At 38.5% G+C, this 18,164-nt stretch overlaps 2 protein-coding genes across 5 annotated transcripts in view; both read left to right on the top strand.

Annotated features, from left to right (window-relative positions):
- Positions 1-9,412, top strand: part of PLS1 (plastin 1) — a 111,909-nt gene extending 102,497 nt beyond the window's left edge. For both annotated transcript variants that reach the window (XM_060197559.1, XM_007524068.2), the window contains exons 13-16: positions 3,236-3,369; positions 4,098-4,221; positions 7,871-7,995; positions 8,949-9,412. In XM_060197559.1, coding sequence (XP_060053542.1) covers positions 3,236-3,369; positions 4,098-4,221; positions 7,871-7,995; positions 8,949-9,084 — 519 coding nt within the window. In that variant the 3' untranslated portion in view covers positions 9,085-9,412. The remainder of the gene's footprint in view (positions 1-3,235; positions 3,370-4,097; positions 4,222-7,870; positions 7,996-8,948) is intronic.
- A 4,494-nt stretch (positions 9,413-13,906) lies between these two features.
- Positions 13,907-18,164, top strand: part of TRPC1 (transient receptor potential cation channel subfamily C member 1) — a 46,722-nt gene continuing 42,464 nt past the window's right edge. For 2 of the 3 annotated variants that reach the window (XM_007524071.3, XM_007524070.3), the window contains exon 1: positions 13,907-14,492. In XM_007524071.3, the coding sequence (XP_007524133.1) occupies positions 14,318-14,492 (175 nt within the window). In that variant the 5' untranslated portion in view covers positions 13,907-14,317. The remainder of the gene's footprint in view (positions 14,493-18,164) is intronic. The other variant, XM_060197557.1, reaches the window with a different exon arrangement.

Here is an 18,164-nt window from a genome sequence, read left to right as displayed (position 1 = left end):
ATAGCTTTCCCATTCTTTAACCCTCTGGAACTGTGGACCCAAGGTCATTGTGGGATGCAGAAGGTTGAAGGTCTGGCTTCTATAATTGTTTCCCCACTAAACATGGGCACTGACAGGTCGATCCATACTACTAGCCTTTCTCTCTCTTTTCCTAGTGGGGAAGGGCTCTGGGGAAGCAGAGCTCCAGGACACATTGGTGGGGTTGTCTGTCCAGGGAAGTCTGGTTGGCATCATGCTAGCATCTGGAACCTGGTGGTTGAAAAGAGAGTTAACATACAAAGCCAAAGAAACTGTTGACCAATCAAGGACCTAAAGGCTGGAATAGTGCAGATGAAGAGTGGGGGGTAGGGGGAGCCTCCATTTTGTAAATATATGCCAGTGGATTCAAGTTATTTTCTGGGGAGATGATGTCATGGCTGGAAAAAGGACCAGAAAGCTGGATCAGGGAAGAGAATGCTCCCTAATATGGCAAAGGTGTATAAATATTGTTGACTGTAAACCCCATCGATTTGATGTGATCTGGGGCCCATAATCAGCTTAGGAGCCCATGTGACCTCTACATCTCTCTAGATCTGAGCTCACATTCTGTGGTCATGAGTAGGAACATTCCAGGTTGCCCCAATATCCCATCTTCCTCAGGTGTAGCATAGAGTATGTTGTCCATCCTCCCTTCAGAGGATGGATGGAACATTCTCTACCGTTGTTGATCCAAGTTGAGGGCAAGGTCCTGTGGAGGCCCACAAAGGGGTCTGTTGTGTTGTTCCTGATAGAAATGAGCGGTAACAATGGAGAGAGGGATTTATTCAAGGTCTAGGCCCATCATCTGTTTGGGAATCTCAGGACTCCCCAATTAGGGCCTCAGCTGATGGGGTGGCCTGATAGTGACTAAAGAGTCATTGTTAAAGTATGCCAGTCTCTTGCCCTTATTTAGCTTTTGCAGTCCTTGCTTTGCTAAGGTTAGCTTTGGAGTGAGTGAGAGAACTGTAATAAGGAAGCAGGTGAGGAGGGTATCTAAGTCTAAGTAGACACTATTTCATTATGAACTTTATACTGACTTACTACAGACTTGTGTATTTTTGCTTTCAGATATATATTTTTCCCTAATTTATGGATACATGTGAACATATGCTCTATCTTACAGGACTTGGTCTATAACTAGGTTTTGGAACTTTGTTAGGAAGTGAACCTCCTGGAATGGAATTAAAGAATACTATGAAAGGAAAGGTCTCACCCGAGTAATGAGGGTAAAGGGTTGGCATTCCATGCCTGACATCTCTGGACACAGTCTGAAGTGAAACATGCTGAGGTGGTACTCGCTGTCTTGACTAGGTTAGGACTGGCGGATGCAATATCATTTGGTATGAACCTCTAGTCCCACTCTAAAGGTTCCAGGACTGGGGGAAATATAGGCTCTATAGAGGAAGTGGGAGGTTCCTGCTGTCTTAGGGTTAAGAAGACAATAGATAGTTATTGCTATAATTACATTATTTGGAAAGTGGGTTAACTTTGAAATATCCCTTTGTTAGGATTTGCTGTAGCATACACAACATCACCATAATTTATGTCTTTTGACATTATTTGTATATAGCTGTGCCACTGGTTGCTTCTGTTCTCTCTGGTCTAAGCTTTTAAGAGAGTCAACATATCAAAGACTCAGCCTACATATTTAAAAGACTCAGTCTGTGATTTAAAAAGTTTGAGACATTCAATCAGTTTTTCCCCCTCATTTCAAAGGCTATTTTTCATAAATTAGGAATCTATTCTATTGTTTCAATTTTATGGCTTTCCATAACTTATTTCTACAAAGCAGTTTAAATCCATAATATCACTACTAGGAAAAAGAAAGGAATTTCAGTGCTTATGTCTATCTAATAAATGAATATAAGGGGCCAGTGATGGTGCACCTAGTTGAATGCACATGTTAAATGCTCAAGGATCCTGGTTTGAACCCTTGGTTCCCACCTGCAGGAGAAAGCTTTGCAAATGGTGAAGCATGGCTGCAGGTGTCTCTTTTTCTCTCTTCCTCTCTATCTTCCCCTTCCCTTGCAGTTTCTGGCTGTCACTATCCAGTAAATAAAGATAATTTAAAAAAATTAAATGAATATATACTGAAAATATTCTTTAAGGTTACAAGGTATGCCCAAAGGATGGTTTTGCGTTTCATTTTTGACAAACTTGTGTTTGGGAAATTCAATTCTCTTTTGAAGAACGATGCTTATGAGCAAATTCTGTTACACTGTAGTTCCCTTCTAATCTTTTCTTTCTTTCTTTTTTTTTTTTTTAAGATTTTATTTATTTATGAGAAAGACAGGGGCAGAGAGAAAGAACCAGACATCGCTCTGGCACATGTGCTGCCAGGGATCGAACTTGGGACCTCATGATTGAGAGTCCAAAGCTTTATCACTGTGCCATCTCCCGGACCACTAATCTTTTCTTTCTAATCTGTCTTATTCTTGGAAAAAAAGTTATTTGTACATCTCAGGTTGGATTTAAAATTTTTAAAAAATATTTATTTATTTATTCCCTTTTGTTGTCCTTGTTTTATTGTTGTAATTATTATTGATGTCTTTGTTGTTGGATAGGATAGAGAGAAATAGACAGAGGAGGGGAAGACAGAAAGGGGGAGAAAAAGACAGACATCTGCAGACCTGCTTCACCGCTTGTGAAGTGACTCCCCTGTAGGTGGGGAGCCGGGGGCTGGAACCGGAACCCTTATGCTAGTCCTTGGGCTTTGCGCCACCTGCACTTAACCCGCTCCGCTGCACTACCTCCTGACTCCCTAGATTGTTTTATAATGAGGTCCTTCCTTAACTATTGTGGCAAAGAAAATTCAGGAAAACTCTATATTATTTTTTTCTTTATTTAATTTCACTGGGTCATTATGATGATATAAAATTTGGTCATATACACTTTTAAAAAATATTTTCATTTATTTATTTAGGATGGGGATAGAAGGAAACTGAGAGGAAAGGGGAAGATAGAGTAGGAAGAGAGAGGGAGACCTGCAGCTTTGCTTCACCGCTTGTGAAGCTTTCCCCTTGCAAGTGGGGACCACAGCCTTGAACTTGAGTCTTTGTGCATGTAATCTATGTGCTCAACCTGGTGAGTCACTGCTTGACCCCCTACACTTAAGATATCATCATAATGACTTCAGATGTCTGCACTATGCTGATATAGTCAAGAGATACAGTTTTAAAATCTTTTCCTATAAAACACTTTTACTTATTATTTACAGATTGAAAACTGCAATTATGCAGTGGAACTAGGAAAGAATGAGGCCAAATTCTCTTTGGTTGGCATTGCTGGACAGGACCTAAATGAAGGAAATGCAACACTTACTCTGGCATTGGTGTGGCAGCTGATGCGAAGGTAAAAAGACCCCAGTTAATTTTTTTATTGTTTCCAGAGCACTGCTCAACTTTGGCTTATGATGATTCAGGGATCAAACCTGGCACCTTTGGTGCCTCAGGCATGAAAGATTTCTGCATAACCATTATGCTACCTCCCCTGCCCGAAACCCCAATCTTAGCATCCTTAAACAAGTCCTTTGAACTGAAACTATAGCTATTTTGAAAGAATAAATAGATGTAAAATATATTAATTCTAAATAAACTGTCCATAATATATTTTCATGAATTGTACTTTATTTTATTTTATTTATTTTCCCTTTTGTTGCCCTTGTTTTTCTTTTCTTTTTTTTTTTTATTGTTGTTGTAGTTATTATTGTTGTTGCTGCTGCTGCTGATGCCATCATTGTTGGATAGGACAGAGAGAAATGGAGAGAGGACGGGAAGACAGAGAGAGGGAGAGAAAGCTAGACATCTACAGACCTGCTTCACTGCCTGTGAAGTGATACCCCTGCAGGTGGGGAGCCATGGCTCGAACCAGGATCCTTACACCGGTCCTTGTGCTTTGCGCCATGTGCACTTAACCCACTGCGCTACCGCCCTACTCCCTGTACTTTATTTTAAAGGTGGAACAATTCTAAAATATTTTATCATAACTGAAATATTTCTTAAACATTTGGTTAAGTACTGATACATATAAGAGCAAAATTAACCCTTTTTTGGTCTCAGATACGCATCTTTTTATTACAGGTACACGTTGAAGGTGTTATCAGATCTTGGAGAGGGTGAGAAAGTAAATGATGACATTATTATTAAATGGGTCAATGAGACTCTTAAAAGTGCAAACAAAAGGACTTCTATTTCTAGCTTCAAGGTAATCAAACACTTAATTTTTTTCTTTCTAAAAGCACTAAGTTTAGCTAGGTATTTTCATTGGGAATTACATTGGTGTTGGTCTAGAGTTGAATAAATGTTTTATCTGTGAAACACATACTTACGAGTTAAGCATACTAATTATTTGGCATGTGTAAACCACAAACAAAAGAAACTAAGTTTGAACTTTAATGCTTTTGATTGGTTGCCTTATTGAGTATAAATACAAGTTTATATATCCAGACTTTTGTAATCTAGCCTTAAAACAAACAAATAAACCAGAACAGAGCCGCAAAACCCAGTTTTCAAATGCAAACAATTAAAAAAAGATCATTGCTTATATAGGACCTATAATGTTTTGTGCTCCCTGGCAGCAGTCTCAGAATTGTATTGACACCATTTCCAAGGGATAACAGAGCCAGCCAAACTGATTCAAGTCGGAATTGAGGCATCTGGTAGGAAAAAACTATCTTGTCATCTGGTTTCATAATGGCACTTAACACTCACTTTTGAGCATTTGTCGATGATTCATAAAACATTCAAAGTGTAATCTGCCCTAATTTCCATGCATTTCCATTGTGTTTTGCTTTTGCATGCAAGCTGATGCTAGCTACAAATAAGCATGTCTGCTTGTACACATTCAATGACCTTTGTGTTTTTTATTTTATTATATGTAGATCAGCAATTGATTGGTATTTTTTTTACTGAAATAAATTATTGCAGATGAAACCCTAAACTATCCTAAGAGTTATCTACCCATCTTTATTCTTTAAGTACATTTATTTTATTTATGAAAGAAAGTGCAAACTAGAGCTCCACCCTGGTGCATGCAATGCTGGGGATTGAACTCAGGATCTCACACTTGAAAAGCCAGTGCCTGATTCATTGTGCCACCTCCCAGACCACCCCATCTTTATTTTTTTCTTTGCCTTTTCCCTGTATTTTTATAATGTTGGATAGTAGAAGAAATGTCAGAAATTGATATATTTTATCTTTTCATCTTTATAAAAAACCAGGCTTCAAAGCACATTAACATGTCAACTATATGCTGGCAGAGGTATTGCTTGAACCCAGCTCAAGTGTGTCTGCTGTTTCCATCTTGAAAGGAACTGAGAACATTAAACTTTTGTCTTTGCTTATTAAAGAAAAAAAGAAACTCTCAATCTTTGATTTGTCTTTAGATATAGACTACAACTTAAAATGTATAACAGGAGAGTGAGGAAGCTGGTGGCTAAGTGGTAAAGTGTGTGTTTCACATGCCTGAGGTCTTTGATTTGATCCCTAGCATTGAGATAATTTTCAGGAAATGAGATCAATGAAAGGAGATATTAAAACCAGCAATGCAGACTGGGTTATCAGTTAAAAATAGCTGAAAACTGTGAATACATAAATACTGTAAATTAGAGAGCTCATGGAGAAAAGCAAACTTGAGATAGTGCTTGGCTAGATAGATAATTGGCTCTTGATAATAAAGTTAAAGAGAGTATACATGATTAGGAAATACTACAATATAGTTTTAGGTGGCAAAATATTTTATCCAACGGTAGAAGGCATTATATTTGAAAACTATGTCATCCTAATAAAAACCTGCTAATTATACTCAAGGTAGTGCATACCCATAAATTTTATCAATAGCATATTTACCATTTTTTAGTTGCAAAGTAATCTTTCCTCATCCAAGAGATAAGGAGAAGGTGTGTTAGTCAATAACAACAGTCATAATTGCGCCTTTTTTAATCCTTTGTCCAACTAGGTAAAGTGCTTTTTTCCATTAGTATCTTTTAATTATTCATCTGTAATCAAAAAAGGTGAGGACTAGAAAAGCTACATATTGCGTCAAACTGCAGGTTTAAAGCCACTTTATGTTGTACAGTCCTTGGGTTTGATATACTGTTTATTCATTGTATCTCTATCCAAAGCTTATCTTGTGATAAGTGTTCTGTCAGTCACTATGGCTACATAATGCTCTCAAAGAACTCACTGCTCATAAATGAAGACAAATAAGTAGACAGGAATCACTCTGTAATGTGTCAGCAATACCATAGAAATTAGCTAAGGGGGCTGGGTGGTGGCACATCTGGTTGAGTGCACATGTTACAGTGTGTTACAAACCACACCAATGTTGGTTTATTTTTATTTTCCAAAATGAAAAGAATTGAATGTAGTAGAGTGTTATTAATAGTGATGTACATCAAATTAAGAGAGATGGTAGGATTCATTATCTTGAAAATCCAACTAATGTCTAGGTTGGTTGTCTTGAGATTCTAAATATTCTTTTGGTTTAAGTAATTTATTTATGAGTAACTTAAGGAAAGTTAAAGGCAATTATACCACGTATTTATATACTAAATAAAAGGTTTTTATTATAAACATCTCTTTGTAAAAGTACAATGCCATTCACTGATAATATACAACTCAGAGGAGTTGGAGAGATAGGTCATTTTCTTGGAAATAGATAAGGGATTCAGTATAATTTTTAGAGACTTAAATTTTCCATCCAAATCCATAAAAGCATTTACCAATCATAAGAAAATAAATGGAAACTCTCTTGTTTCCTAAATCTGAGTTAAAAAAATAGTTTAAAATACCAAACAGGAGTTTAAACTTTATGCCAAAAGATAAAATCTGAGAATGTATAAATATGTATAAATATGGCAACTATAATTGATAACAGTGTATTGTATGATTGAAATTTGCTAAGAGAGCCAACTCTTAGACAGTTTAGTTGTCTATTTTCAGTTGATCTTAAAGGTCATTTCAAAAATAGGGAGAATTTGAGGTGTTCAGAATCAGATAGCCATGGGCTCAAATACTGATTGTGTGCTTACTGCTTATATCAGTAAGTCGCCTAAAGTCCTGAACTTCTTGTTCTTCATCTTTAATACACTTGTTAAGATTTTACAAGCTGGATGTGTAAAGCAACAAGAATAATGCTTTTGGAAATGTTAGTTCCTTTTTACCATTATTTTTATTTTTACTTCTTTTTTAATTTTTTAAAATTTATTATTTTATTCCCTTTTGTTGCCCTTGTTGTTTTATTATTCTAGTTATGATTGATGTCATTGTTGTTGGATAGGACAGAGAGAAATGGAGAGAGGAGGGGAAGACATAGGGGGAGAGAAAGATAGACACCTGCAGACCTGCTTCACCGCTTGTGAAGCGACTCCCCTGCAGGTGGGGAGCCGGGGCCTCGAACCGGGATCCTTATGCCAGTCCTTGCGCTTTGTGCTACCTGCGCTTAACCAGCTGCGCTACCGCCCAACTCCCTTATTTTTACTTCTAAAATTTATTAAGTCTTAGAAATCCATGGCTCTGAGAAATAGAACATTACTAGTCTGCAAGATAATTAATTAAAAATGCATATATTTCCTTTCAAAAGTTTTTTTCTTTCTTATAGCATAGATACTGTATGTGGCATATTTCAGGAATTATCACTTCCATAAACTTTATGTAGATGTAATGACAACTCTACAGTATAATCTCTGTAAAGGTTCAAGGAAATGTATATTTTCATTGGTTTATGTTGTGTGCTGGTTGCAGGTATGAAGAGAATTTATATATTGCTTTCAGTTATATGCTCATGACCAGAAGAATCTGACACTATGAAAATTAAGATGCTCACAAATGCTCATATATCCCTTATTTTTTAGGACAAATCCATTAGCACGAGTTTACCTGTCCTAGACTTAATAGATGCTATTGCACCAAATGCAATTCGTCAAGAAATGATCAAGCGAGAAGACCTCTCAGAAGAAGACAAACTTAACAATGCTAAGTAAGCCTTTATGTTTTTTAAATAAAATTTAAATTTATTTATTCAGTTTTTGGATATAGACAGAGAGAAACAGAGGGAAGGAGGCAGATAAAGGGAGAGAAAGAGAGACACCTACTGCACTGCTTCACTGCTTATAAAACTTTTCTCCTGCAGGTGAGGACCAGGGGCTTGAACCTTTCATATTGTAACACGTACACTCCTGTTCCTGCCTTTATGGTTTCTGTTGGAAACCATCAAGTGGCTTTTAGATCCTTGCAAATAAGGTTACTGTATCCTTAAAATTAACATTTTAAAAGTAGAGCTATGTTAGAAATACGATGTATAAAGATTCACAAGTGTGGGCCCTGGGTGGTCGTACACCTAGTTGAGTGCACATATTACAATGCTCAAGGACTCAAATTCAACCTCCAGTCTCCACCTGCCTGGGGAAAGCTTTGCGAGTAGTGAAGCAGTGTTGCAGGTGTCTTTCTCTCTCCCTTTCCATCTTCCCCTTCCCTCTTGATTTCTGGCTGTTTCTATCCAATAAATAAATAAAGGTAATTTTAAAAAAATTTTAAAATTCATAAATTTGGGAGTCGGGCGGTAGCGCAGCAGGTTAAACGCACATGGAGGAAAACACAAAGACCGGAATCAGGATCCTGGTTCGAGCCTCTGGCTCCCCACCTGCAGGGGGGGTCGCTTCACAGGCGGTGAAGCTGGTCTGCAGGTGTCTGTCTTTCTCTCCCCCCTCTCTGTCTTCCCCTCCTCTCTCCATTTCTCTCTGTTCTAGCTAATAATGACGACATCAATAACAGCAACAGTAATAAGCACAATACGACAAGGCCAACAAAAAGGAAAATAAATAAATAGTAAAAAATTCATAAATTTAACCATGTAACCTTATAAACATATAATCAAAATAAGTTAAAACATGGATGATACCAAATACCAATAATTTTTTTTGTCTTTTCAAGATACGCCATCTCAGTTGCTCGAAAAATTGGTGCCCGGATATATGCCTTACCAGATGACCTTGTAGAAGTGAAATCAAAGATGGTTATGACGGTGTTTGCATGCTTAATGGGAAAAGGACTGAACAGAATAAAATAATGAAATGCTAACATCATTCTGCCACAACAAATACACTGGATGCCTCAGTTTACAGAATTCTGAAATGTAGTGGGTATAAAACCAGATTACTTGTATGCTCAAGCTAGCTATATAACTCTCATCAACGAAATCAATATCCTGTTCGTACTAGTTAACATTTGTCATGTTTTTTGGATGACAGTTACTTTACCAATCAATTTTGATAACAGAATATGTTCATTGTCAAATTGGTGTTATGATTAAATTATTTTTCATCTCTGAAAATACCATTAATGCATCTATTCTTTTACATGGTTCAAATAAGATCAATATAAGAAATTTGTGTATATCCTGCTGTGAAGTGTGGTTTGATTTCACTTGGTTTTGTTAATTTAATCATAAATGTATATTCAATACCACAATCCAATTTAATTCATTATTTTCCTCCAACTGTAGGAAACAGTTTAAAACTTAAACTTTTTATATTGCTTACATTTTTTTCCATGACATGTATTGTTTATTAACAATGAAAATTTTTTTTTATTGATTTAATAGTGATTTACAAGACTGTAAGACAAGAGGGGTATAATTCCTACCACCAGAGTTCTCCCCTCCATTGGAAGCTCTCCTATTCTTTTTTTTTTGCCTCCAGGGTTATCACTGGGACTCAGTGCCTGCACTATGAATCCACTACTCCTGGAGGCAATTTTCCCCCTTTTGTTGCCCTTGTTGTTTGATCATTGGTGTGGTTATTATTATTGTTGTTATTGATGTCGTCATTGTTGGATAGGACAGAAAGAAATGGACAAAGGAGGGGAAGACAAAGAGGGTGAGAAAAAGACACCTGGAGACCTGCTTCACTGCTTTTGAGGTGGCCCCCCCTACATGTGGGGATGCTGGGGCTGGAACCGGGATGCTTGCGCCTGTCCTTGTGCTTTGCGCCAGGTGCGCTTGACCCGCTGCGCTACCGTCCGACTCCCAGCTCTTCTATTCTTTATCCCTCTGGAAGCATGGACTCAGGATCATTATAGGGCACAGAAGGTAGAAAGTCTTATTTCTGTAATTGCTTCTCCTCTGGACATGGCGTTGGCAGGTCGATCCATACTCCCAGCCTGAACATTAAACATTTTTTTATGAGGACTTTTAAACCTCAATGCTCATTTTCTCATATAAGAAGCAGGAGCTTTTACTTTAAACTTATCTTAACTACCTTGATACTTAGCATATCTTAGCTTGAACATACAGCTTTAACTATGACATGTAAACACACATACATGCTTCTTAGTTGGATGTAATTAGAAAAATGTGTGCATATATAATATTATACCTGATTTATCCCGGTTTTCGAAATGGTATGTATAATTTGCCAGTCAGCCAACTAGTATTTCTTATTACCCTTATATATTAATACTTTGTAGATATCTAGCATATGAAACTTTTTTAAAGAAATACTCATTTCTGATGTGTATATAGTTTCCAAGTTATTTCTTTTAAATATCTATTATCAAAAACAGACTAGAGAATCTTAGGACATATTGACACTATAAAGTTAGTTTCATAACACACATGCAAATTTTGATCTATACTGAAGTTCTAAGTACTTTAGAACATGTCCATGCAATATCTTTAGTAATTGACACAAAATTAATATTCTATATAGTGTATTTTCATATGCCTCTCCTTATAAATTTGCAATGTTTGGTTGGTAGTTGTGTTACTTGAAAATTACTAAAGCTTCAGACCTTTTTTTTTTTTCTGAATTTTTAGCAGGAGACCAATTCTGTGGCTTACAATTCAGAGATTTGCTTCCTCTGTTTTCCAATGATATTGCTACTGCTGTGGAACAAAAACACTGTTTCAGTGATCTAAAGCCCTCTACTAGTAGTGATTAAAATAAAGCATACGTGTTGGCAGGAGTGAAACCATTCACATCTTTGTGATTTTTTTTTTAAATGAAATCAACAGGTGGAATTTTTAAATATATTCTTCTACAAAAGAGATATACTTTCCTTTTATGTTTTGATGATTGCTTTCAGATATAAAATTTATACATTTTTCATCTTTTGTGAGATTTAAATAATTCCCTTTTTTTTTTTTTACTTTTTTCATCATCACATTATTATCTGATTTACATGAAACTTGGCGCCTTCAGAGTGTTCTTTTTCTTACAATTATACTGGATAAAAATTGTGTGTGTGTACAAAGTGTGAGCATCACTTTCACTTAAAGAAAAGTATACAGTCTTGAAAATTAAACCATCATGAACTTCTTTTCCAGAAAAGGAAAAGAAAAATCATTAAATCATTAAAAATTAAAAAAGCATATTTAAAATTCTTAATGAAAGGACTGCTTTGCTCTGCCTATTGGTGGTGCTGAGAACCAGACTGAGGCTTCTCTCATACAAGTACATTTTTTATTAAACTAATTTTAGAGAATGAAGATGGTTCTTTGGTTCTCTAATACGAAGAATTTTAGTAAAGACCAACTGCATTAATACTACAAATCTGATTTGTGCTGAAACATTTGAGTAATCAGTTCATTCATAAGTTTGCTGTCATTTAGATATGATACTAGATACTGGGTATTCTGGTGAATAAAATACGGTTTCATGGCTTCATAGTGGTGAGGGTGAGGTAGAAAGCCTGGAGATATATATCCATAGGATCTACTGTACTTATAGGACTACATCTGAATCTGAATTTTTTCCAGACTGCAAATGCAGAAAGAGAATACTGTATGAGATAGTAATATATAATTTTTTTCCCTGAAGGGCAGAGTATAGTTATAACACACTTAATTTGAAAGAAGGAAAAAAAATAATCTAATAATTTGGACAGGCTCCTCGGATTATCTACTAAAGTAGGTTGGGATTCTCCTGAATCCAAGAAATTAATGTAGTCCTTGGGAAGGTGGGTGTATAATTATCTAAACCAAGAAACTTGGAAAGGCTTTGGATTAATAGTTTACACAGCTCTAAGCCATCTAAATTTTGTACCAGTGAATGCTTAGGAACTTGGAGATTGGTAAGTATTATAGTTGCTTTGCTGACTAAAATTTTTGCTGGATTTCAAAGTATATGTAAACATATACAAGCACAAATGTGTACAGTTCTCACTAGCCACAAATTTACACTAAATTTTCACATTTGACCAAAGACACAAATTTGGAACTGTATTACTTAATAAATATTATGGAAAGAGGGAGGGGTTTTTTGTTCTATTAGAGACAGAGGAAAAAGAGAAATTGTTTAAGCAGATAATCAACTATTTTGAAGTAAACACATGACATTGTATGGAGAGATGGGCCATTTTGTCTACCTAAGACCTCTTAGCAAAGATCTAAAAAGGATTTTGATGGAAAATATATATTGGGGGAATTTGAAAGTTAGTAAAGATAAAGATTCAGAATGAATTTATCAATCTGAACAAAATAAGAATTATTTATCTTACATGTAAAATAATCTGAAGTAACTGTACCATCATAAAAACTTTTAACACTGAGGTCATAGTTTAGATATGTGTGTAGTTGGTTGGGGGAGGCAACAGAAATCACTGGAGATGTAATTTTGAGGTTTTGTCCCAAAAGTATAAAAGGTCCAAGGATCTCATTTAAATGTTCACTTGATTAAAAAAATAATAGATTATCACAGGAGGTGGCTCAGTAGAAGAATGTTTGAGTTCCAGTGTTCCATCCCCTGTTATACCCCTGCCTTTCAAAGGCAAAAGATGTTCTGGTCATCTCAATGAATCAATTAAATAAAGATTCAAGGAAGTAGCTCTTACTGAGCCTAAGTTTATCCTTCAAAGTCAGATTTGTTTTACATTCATTTTCTACTGAGAAAGAACAAACAAGTGTATTATTCTGTACTGTGCAATGATGTGTGGCATATGTGTGTGACCTGATGCTTACAGGTCCAGTGCTCTTTACCCTCTGTGCATCTATAAACATGAAGGCAGACAGGTAAAAGTGAAGATTTAACAAAAGCCACCAGAAAAATGGTAATAGAGTAGATCCTTAAAACTGTCTATCTAGTGGTCATGTCAGTACACTTTCATTCATGTTAATTAAAAGTATGACAACGGGAATGTTATGTCAATTTTACATCACAAAGAGGTGATTAAAATAGTCTTGAGAGTCGGGCGGTGGCGCAGCAGGTTAAGCGCACGTGGCACAAAGCGCAAGGATGGGCTTAGTTATCCCACCACCCAATCTTCATATCCCATCCCCTCCCCTGATAGCTTTCCCATTCTCTATCCCACTGGGAGCATGTAGTCTTTAGGATTGAGAGTAGTCCCTCAATAACACAAATACATCTAGCAGTGACGGAACGGGACATAAATATGAAATCATTCGTTTTTAAATATTTATTTTTTAGAGAGGGGAAAGTAATGATAAGAGAGAACCAGAGCACTGCCCAGTTCTAGGATAAAGTGGTGTGGAGGATTAAATGAAACCTCAGGCATGCAAGCTACTGCTCTAACATGATGAGCTATCTCCCCAACCGATTATGAGATAATTTGACGACTCCACCAGGGGCTTTCGACTATAAACGTTCAGTCAGAGGCTCAAAACTGCTGCCAGTTTCCAGCACGCATTGCAGGAGGCGGCAAGGCAATTGCCTTAAACCCATAACTGGAATGTGGAGAGAATGGGTAGGTCGCTCTTTTTCTCATTAGCACTCTAGGCTCGGGGGCGGGGCTAGAACAAGCCCCTCCCCCACCGCAGGCCCCGCCCCGCAGTCGTTGCTCTCGCCCTGCGGAAGATGACGTGAGGAGAGTCGCGAGCATCTCGGGGCGCAGCTCAGCCAGTGGTTCCCACGGCCCAGGAGCCCGACGTGCGCTGAGGCACCTCTTGGATCGTCTCTGCCGCCGAGTTCTCGTCCTCCTCCCGGCTGGGCCGCCCCTCCGCGCGGCCCCCTGCGGCTCCTGGCACGGCCCCGCGCTCTGCTGCCGCCCTGGCGCGCGCCTCCCTGTCGTCCCCGGACGGGCGCGGACCACCTCGGCCCGCGCGCCGGCGGCTGGGCAGGGGGCGCTGGCCCCGGGGCCGCGCGTGCGCCGTCACCAACCTGGGGCTGTCGGTGGACGGCGAGTGCTGGCTCCGAGGGGACGCGACGCCCTACGGGGCCAACGGGCCGCGCTCCGCAGCTGCCGGCTCGACTCATCCCTTTTCGGGCCCTGGGGCGGGGCTGGGGTCGGTGTCGGGGCTGGTGGGGGCCCCGCCCCCGTCCCCGGGCCTGCCCCCCTCGTGGGCCGCGATGATGGCGTCCCTGTACCCGAGCACCGACCTCTCGGGCGCCTCCTCCTGCTCCCTGCCTTCCTCCCCATCTTCCTCTTCGTCGCCCAACGAGGTGATGGCGCTGAAGGATGTGCGGGAGGTGAAGGAGGAGAACACCCTGAATGAGAAGCTTTTCTTGCTGGCGTGCGACAAGGGTGAGAGCTAGGCCCCCGTCCTCCGCTTCTGGGCGCTCTTGCCCTCCTCCGTCCCTCGCATCCTCGCTCTGGCGTCACCGCGGGGCGCTGTCCCCTCGGTCCGCGCTGCGCCCGTGGCCCCTGGAGAGCGGGGTGGGGGCGCGGGCTGCTCGGGTTGCGGGGTCCGGGGCTAGGGTTCCACCGTGGGAGTCTGCACCCTCGCAGGTTAGCCCTACCTGACCAGACCTATATGCCCAACCCCCTGATCCCCAGCTTCACTTTCTTTATGGAAGCCCACAAGGTTTGTTTACTTTCGAAAATTCCATGATCTCGCATCAGGTTGCTGGTGTTCAGGGTATCCTTGCACCAGTTTTTTTTTTTTTTTTTTTGCCCTTTTTCTTTAAAAACTTTACTTATTAGTGCCGCGATCTTCTGTGATCAGAGGATTAGGTGTGTCCGATAAATGCAAAATGACAACTGCAGAAGTTCTGCTTTAGTGTCAAAACTTTCTTCAGACTTGCTGTTCACTGGAGAGGATAGTTTATTGCTCCACAGCCCCCTGTGTGAATAAGATGTGCAAAATAATTTTCAGGGCACAAAAAAGTGGAATTTGTTTAGCGCACTTACCGTTTTTTCTTTTTAAGATAGAAATCAGTCGTGAAGTCTTTTCATTCAAGCTGCTTTCTATTATGAGTGTAATAAAAGGCACAAGAAGTTAATCGCCCTAAGATTGTTTTTATGTAATACATGTGAAAATATTGTAAGCTTTTTCCTTTTAAATTTACTCAACTTGCCCGACAGTGACTTACTCTCTTAGAAAAACTGCTTAGGATCTCACAGACTTTGAAGACATACCGAAAGGCAAGCTATGCAGTGACAAGATTACAGAGGATTTTCCGTTTGTATGTCTGTTTTCAGAAAGTGACAAGCTTAAACTCTCCCGTTGCTGTTAAAACAGTATTTTATTTACTCAGTTTATTAAACATTGACGTGTAAACAAAGACTACTAGGTATGCCTGTTGTCAAGTCACTTCAATATATTATTAGATTACATTATGAAAAAGTTAACCCCCCCAATTTTGCATAATGAAATTTTAAAGAAATCTGGAATATAGATACTAAAAAGTCACAGGGGGGTATGTGAAATGGTGTAGTGTTACTGGAGAGGTCTGAGTTCCCTTCTTGGGTTATGTTCTTTGTTCCAGAGTGGACGGGAAGAGTTTGTGTTGTACTGCAATACTAGAATGAGTAGTTGACTGGTGAATCTACCCCAGTTTACTGAGATTTTTTTTTTTAAAGTGTGTCAAGAAAGGGAAATTAATATTCCTGTCAAGTTGAGGACTGAGAAGTGTCATAATGGAATATAGATGGAGTAAATATTTGCGTGGGAGTCTTTATTGCATGACAGATCTCAAGCAAAAGAGAGTTTACTATATGGCAGTTTTGTTGCCTTTCTATTACTGTCAGTTGAAATAAAATTTTTTATTAGATTCTGTAGCAAAGATCATGAAAAGATTAGGATTGAGGGGCTGAGATGGAAGTTAAATATTCATTCTTTTTTTTCACTGCCGACATCAACTAAAAATAAATTAATGATATAAAATTTGTATTTTCTATTTTGGATATGTTGAGATGCGTTCTTGAGTTAAATTTGAAAAACGGCATAGTTCTTACTTTTACCTGTGGTGTATATCTACATTAAAAACAACGTTGAGCTACATAATAGCACACACATACAGACATGTAATGTATATTCTCCATTTGTATTTACCAATATTGTTAAAACTGTTTTTAAAGGAGATTTACTTATTTCATGAGAAAAAGAGGCAAGAGCACCTCTTTGGCATTGTATTGTGGGTGCTAGGGGAGCAAACCTCTTACATGCAAGTCTTGTGTCTCATCCAGGGTGCCACTTCCCTGGCTCTTGTTCAGGCCTTTACCCCACTGGGTGAGGGAATTTTAGCATTGCATGATTTCACTGCTCTGGGACACTTTCCCACTCAGATACATAGAGTCAGAAGGGAGAGGCACCATCACACCAGAACTTCCTCCTGCATGCATGCCATCACACCTCCCCTGTGGTGTCAGGATTTGAACCTGAACCACACTCATGGTAAGGCAGGTGCCCTATTTGATGAGCCGTTTCTCTGGCCCTCTTAAGACCTTCCCAGTGTTACCCAAACCAAGTCTCAAGGTATCCTGGAAGTAGCGTTTGATATGTTTGGTATAATTAAAAAAGTTATTTTGGGAGTCTGGGAACACTGTTACAATTAATTTATATGGCAGTGTTTTTATGTGTCCTTAGATCCAAAACCAACACTCAATATTTAGCCATTATGTGATAATAATCTAGTTGTACGTACATGAATAAATGAAAAAAAAATTTTTTTACCTAGGTTCAAGCCCCTGGTCTCCACCTGCAGGGGGAAGGAAGCTTAATGATTGGTGAAGCAGGGCTGCAAGTATCTGTCTCTCTCCCTCTCTAGCTCCCCCTCCTCTCTCAATTTCTCTCTTTTCCTATCCAATAATAAAATAATAAATAAGTAATTTTATTAGAAAAGACATAGTCAGAATCTGTCAGGTAGTTGACCTGTTAGGGTTCCTGCCTTGCCCAGTGTGATGGAGATTTGAATCACTTTTTGTAAATGAATTCCACAGTAGATCTATACAAGTACTAATGTAGGTAGTGACCATTTAGTACTGGCTGATCTTGATCTTGAAAGTGGATTAGAGTCATTTCAAAGTTAACATTGCTTTTTTTTTTTTAATTTTAAAATTTTTTTAAAAAAGTATTTATTTGAGAGAGACAGAAACTGAGAAGGGAGGGGGAGATAACAGAGGAAAAGAGTTAGACACCTGCAGTCCTGCTTCACCACTCTTGAAGCTTTACCCCTGCAAGTGGGGGATCAGGGGCTTGAACCCAGATCCTTGCGCAGTGTAATGTGTTTGCTTAACCAGGTGTGCCACTGCCTGGCCCCAACATTACTTCTTGTATAAAATTTAGAAGGAAAGTGACTTGAATGTTCAATGGTAGAAATTTAAGTTTGGGAATTTCAAGTAAAATTGTCAGAATTTTGTTTTTGGACATAGAATACTCTAAATTAGAAGTATGTTAACCTGATACAAAAGCTAGCTTACTAAGTGTGGTATTTTATGAAATACTAAGCAGTGATTCTTACCGCACATTGAAAGTATGGTAATAGTGTCTTTTATATTGTATGACTGTGGTTTACCTCAGGCCTGCAGGCAAGAGAAAGAATTAATGTTTGGGGAGAATCTAAACTAAGCACAGTTCATGTATTTCACTTCTTTCTTAAAGGATTCTGCTGTATAAATTACAATCTTTAGTATACATTCACAGATTAAACCCACATAATCCCTTTAATTTGCTCATGATCAGAATCAGTTCTTATGCAGAAAAAGGTAATAGTAAAACAATTATATCCCAGTTTAGTCCTTGTCAACTTTTCATGAAGAACATTTTCAGGTATTTCAGTTTGCAATTAGTGTCTCCAAAGACCCTTTGAGTTTTAAGCCTGGGGTCAGAGGAAGGATGGGGTAAGTTGAATTTTACTTAAATCCTTGGACTCAGTTTAGAGTAGAGTCTTTTGCCAACTTTGGTAGAGTTTGCTGCATTAGGGGTGCTTTCAAAAATATGCAGCATTTCTAGAAGAAGTAATATTAAACTGCTGT

This window comes from Erinaceus europaeus, chromosome 9, assembly GCF_950295315.1.
Source record: "Erinaceus europaeus chromosome 9, mEriEur2.1, whole genome shotgun sequence".
NCBI classification, from domain to species: domain Eukaryota; kingdom Metazoa; phylum Chordata; class Mammalia; order Eulipotyphla; family Erinaceidae; genus Erinaceus; species Erinaceus europaeus.
The sequence above is the reverse complement of the archived record's forward strand: the minus strand, read 5'-3'. Positions and strand labels throughout refer to the sequence as shown.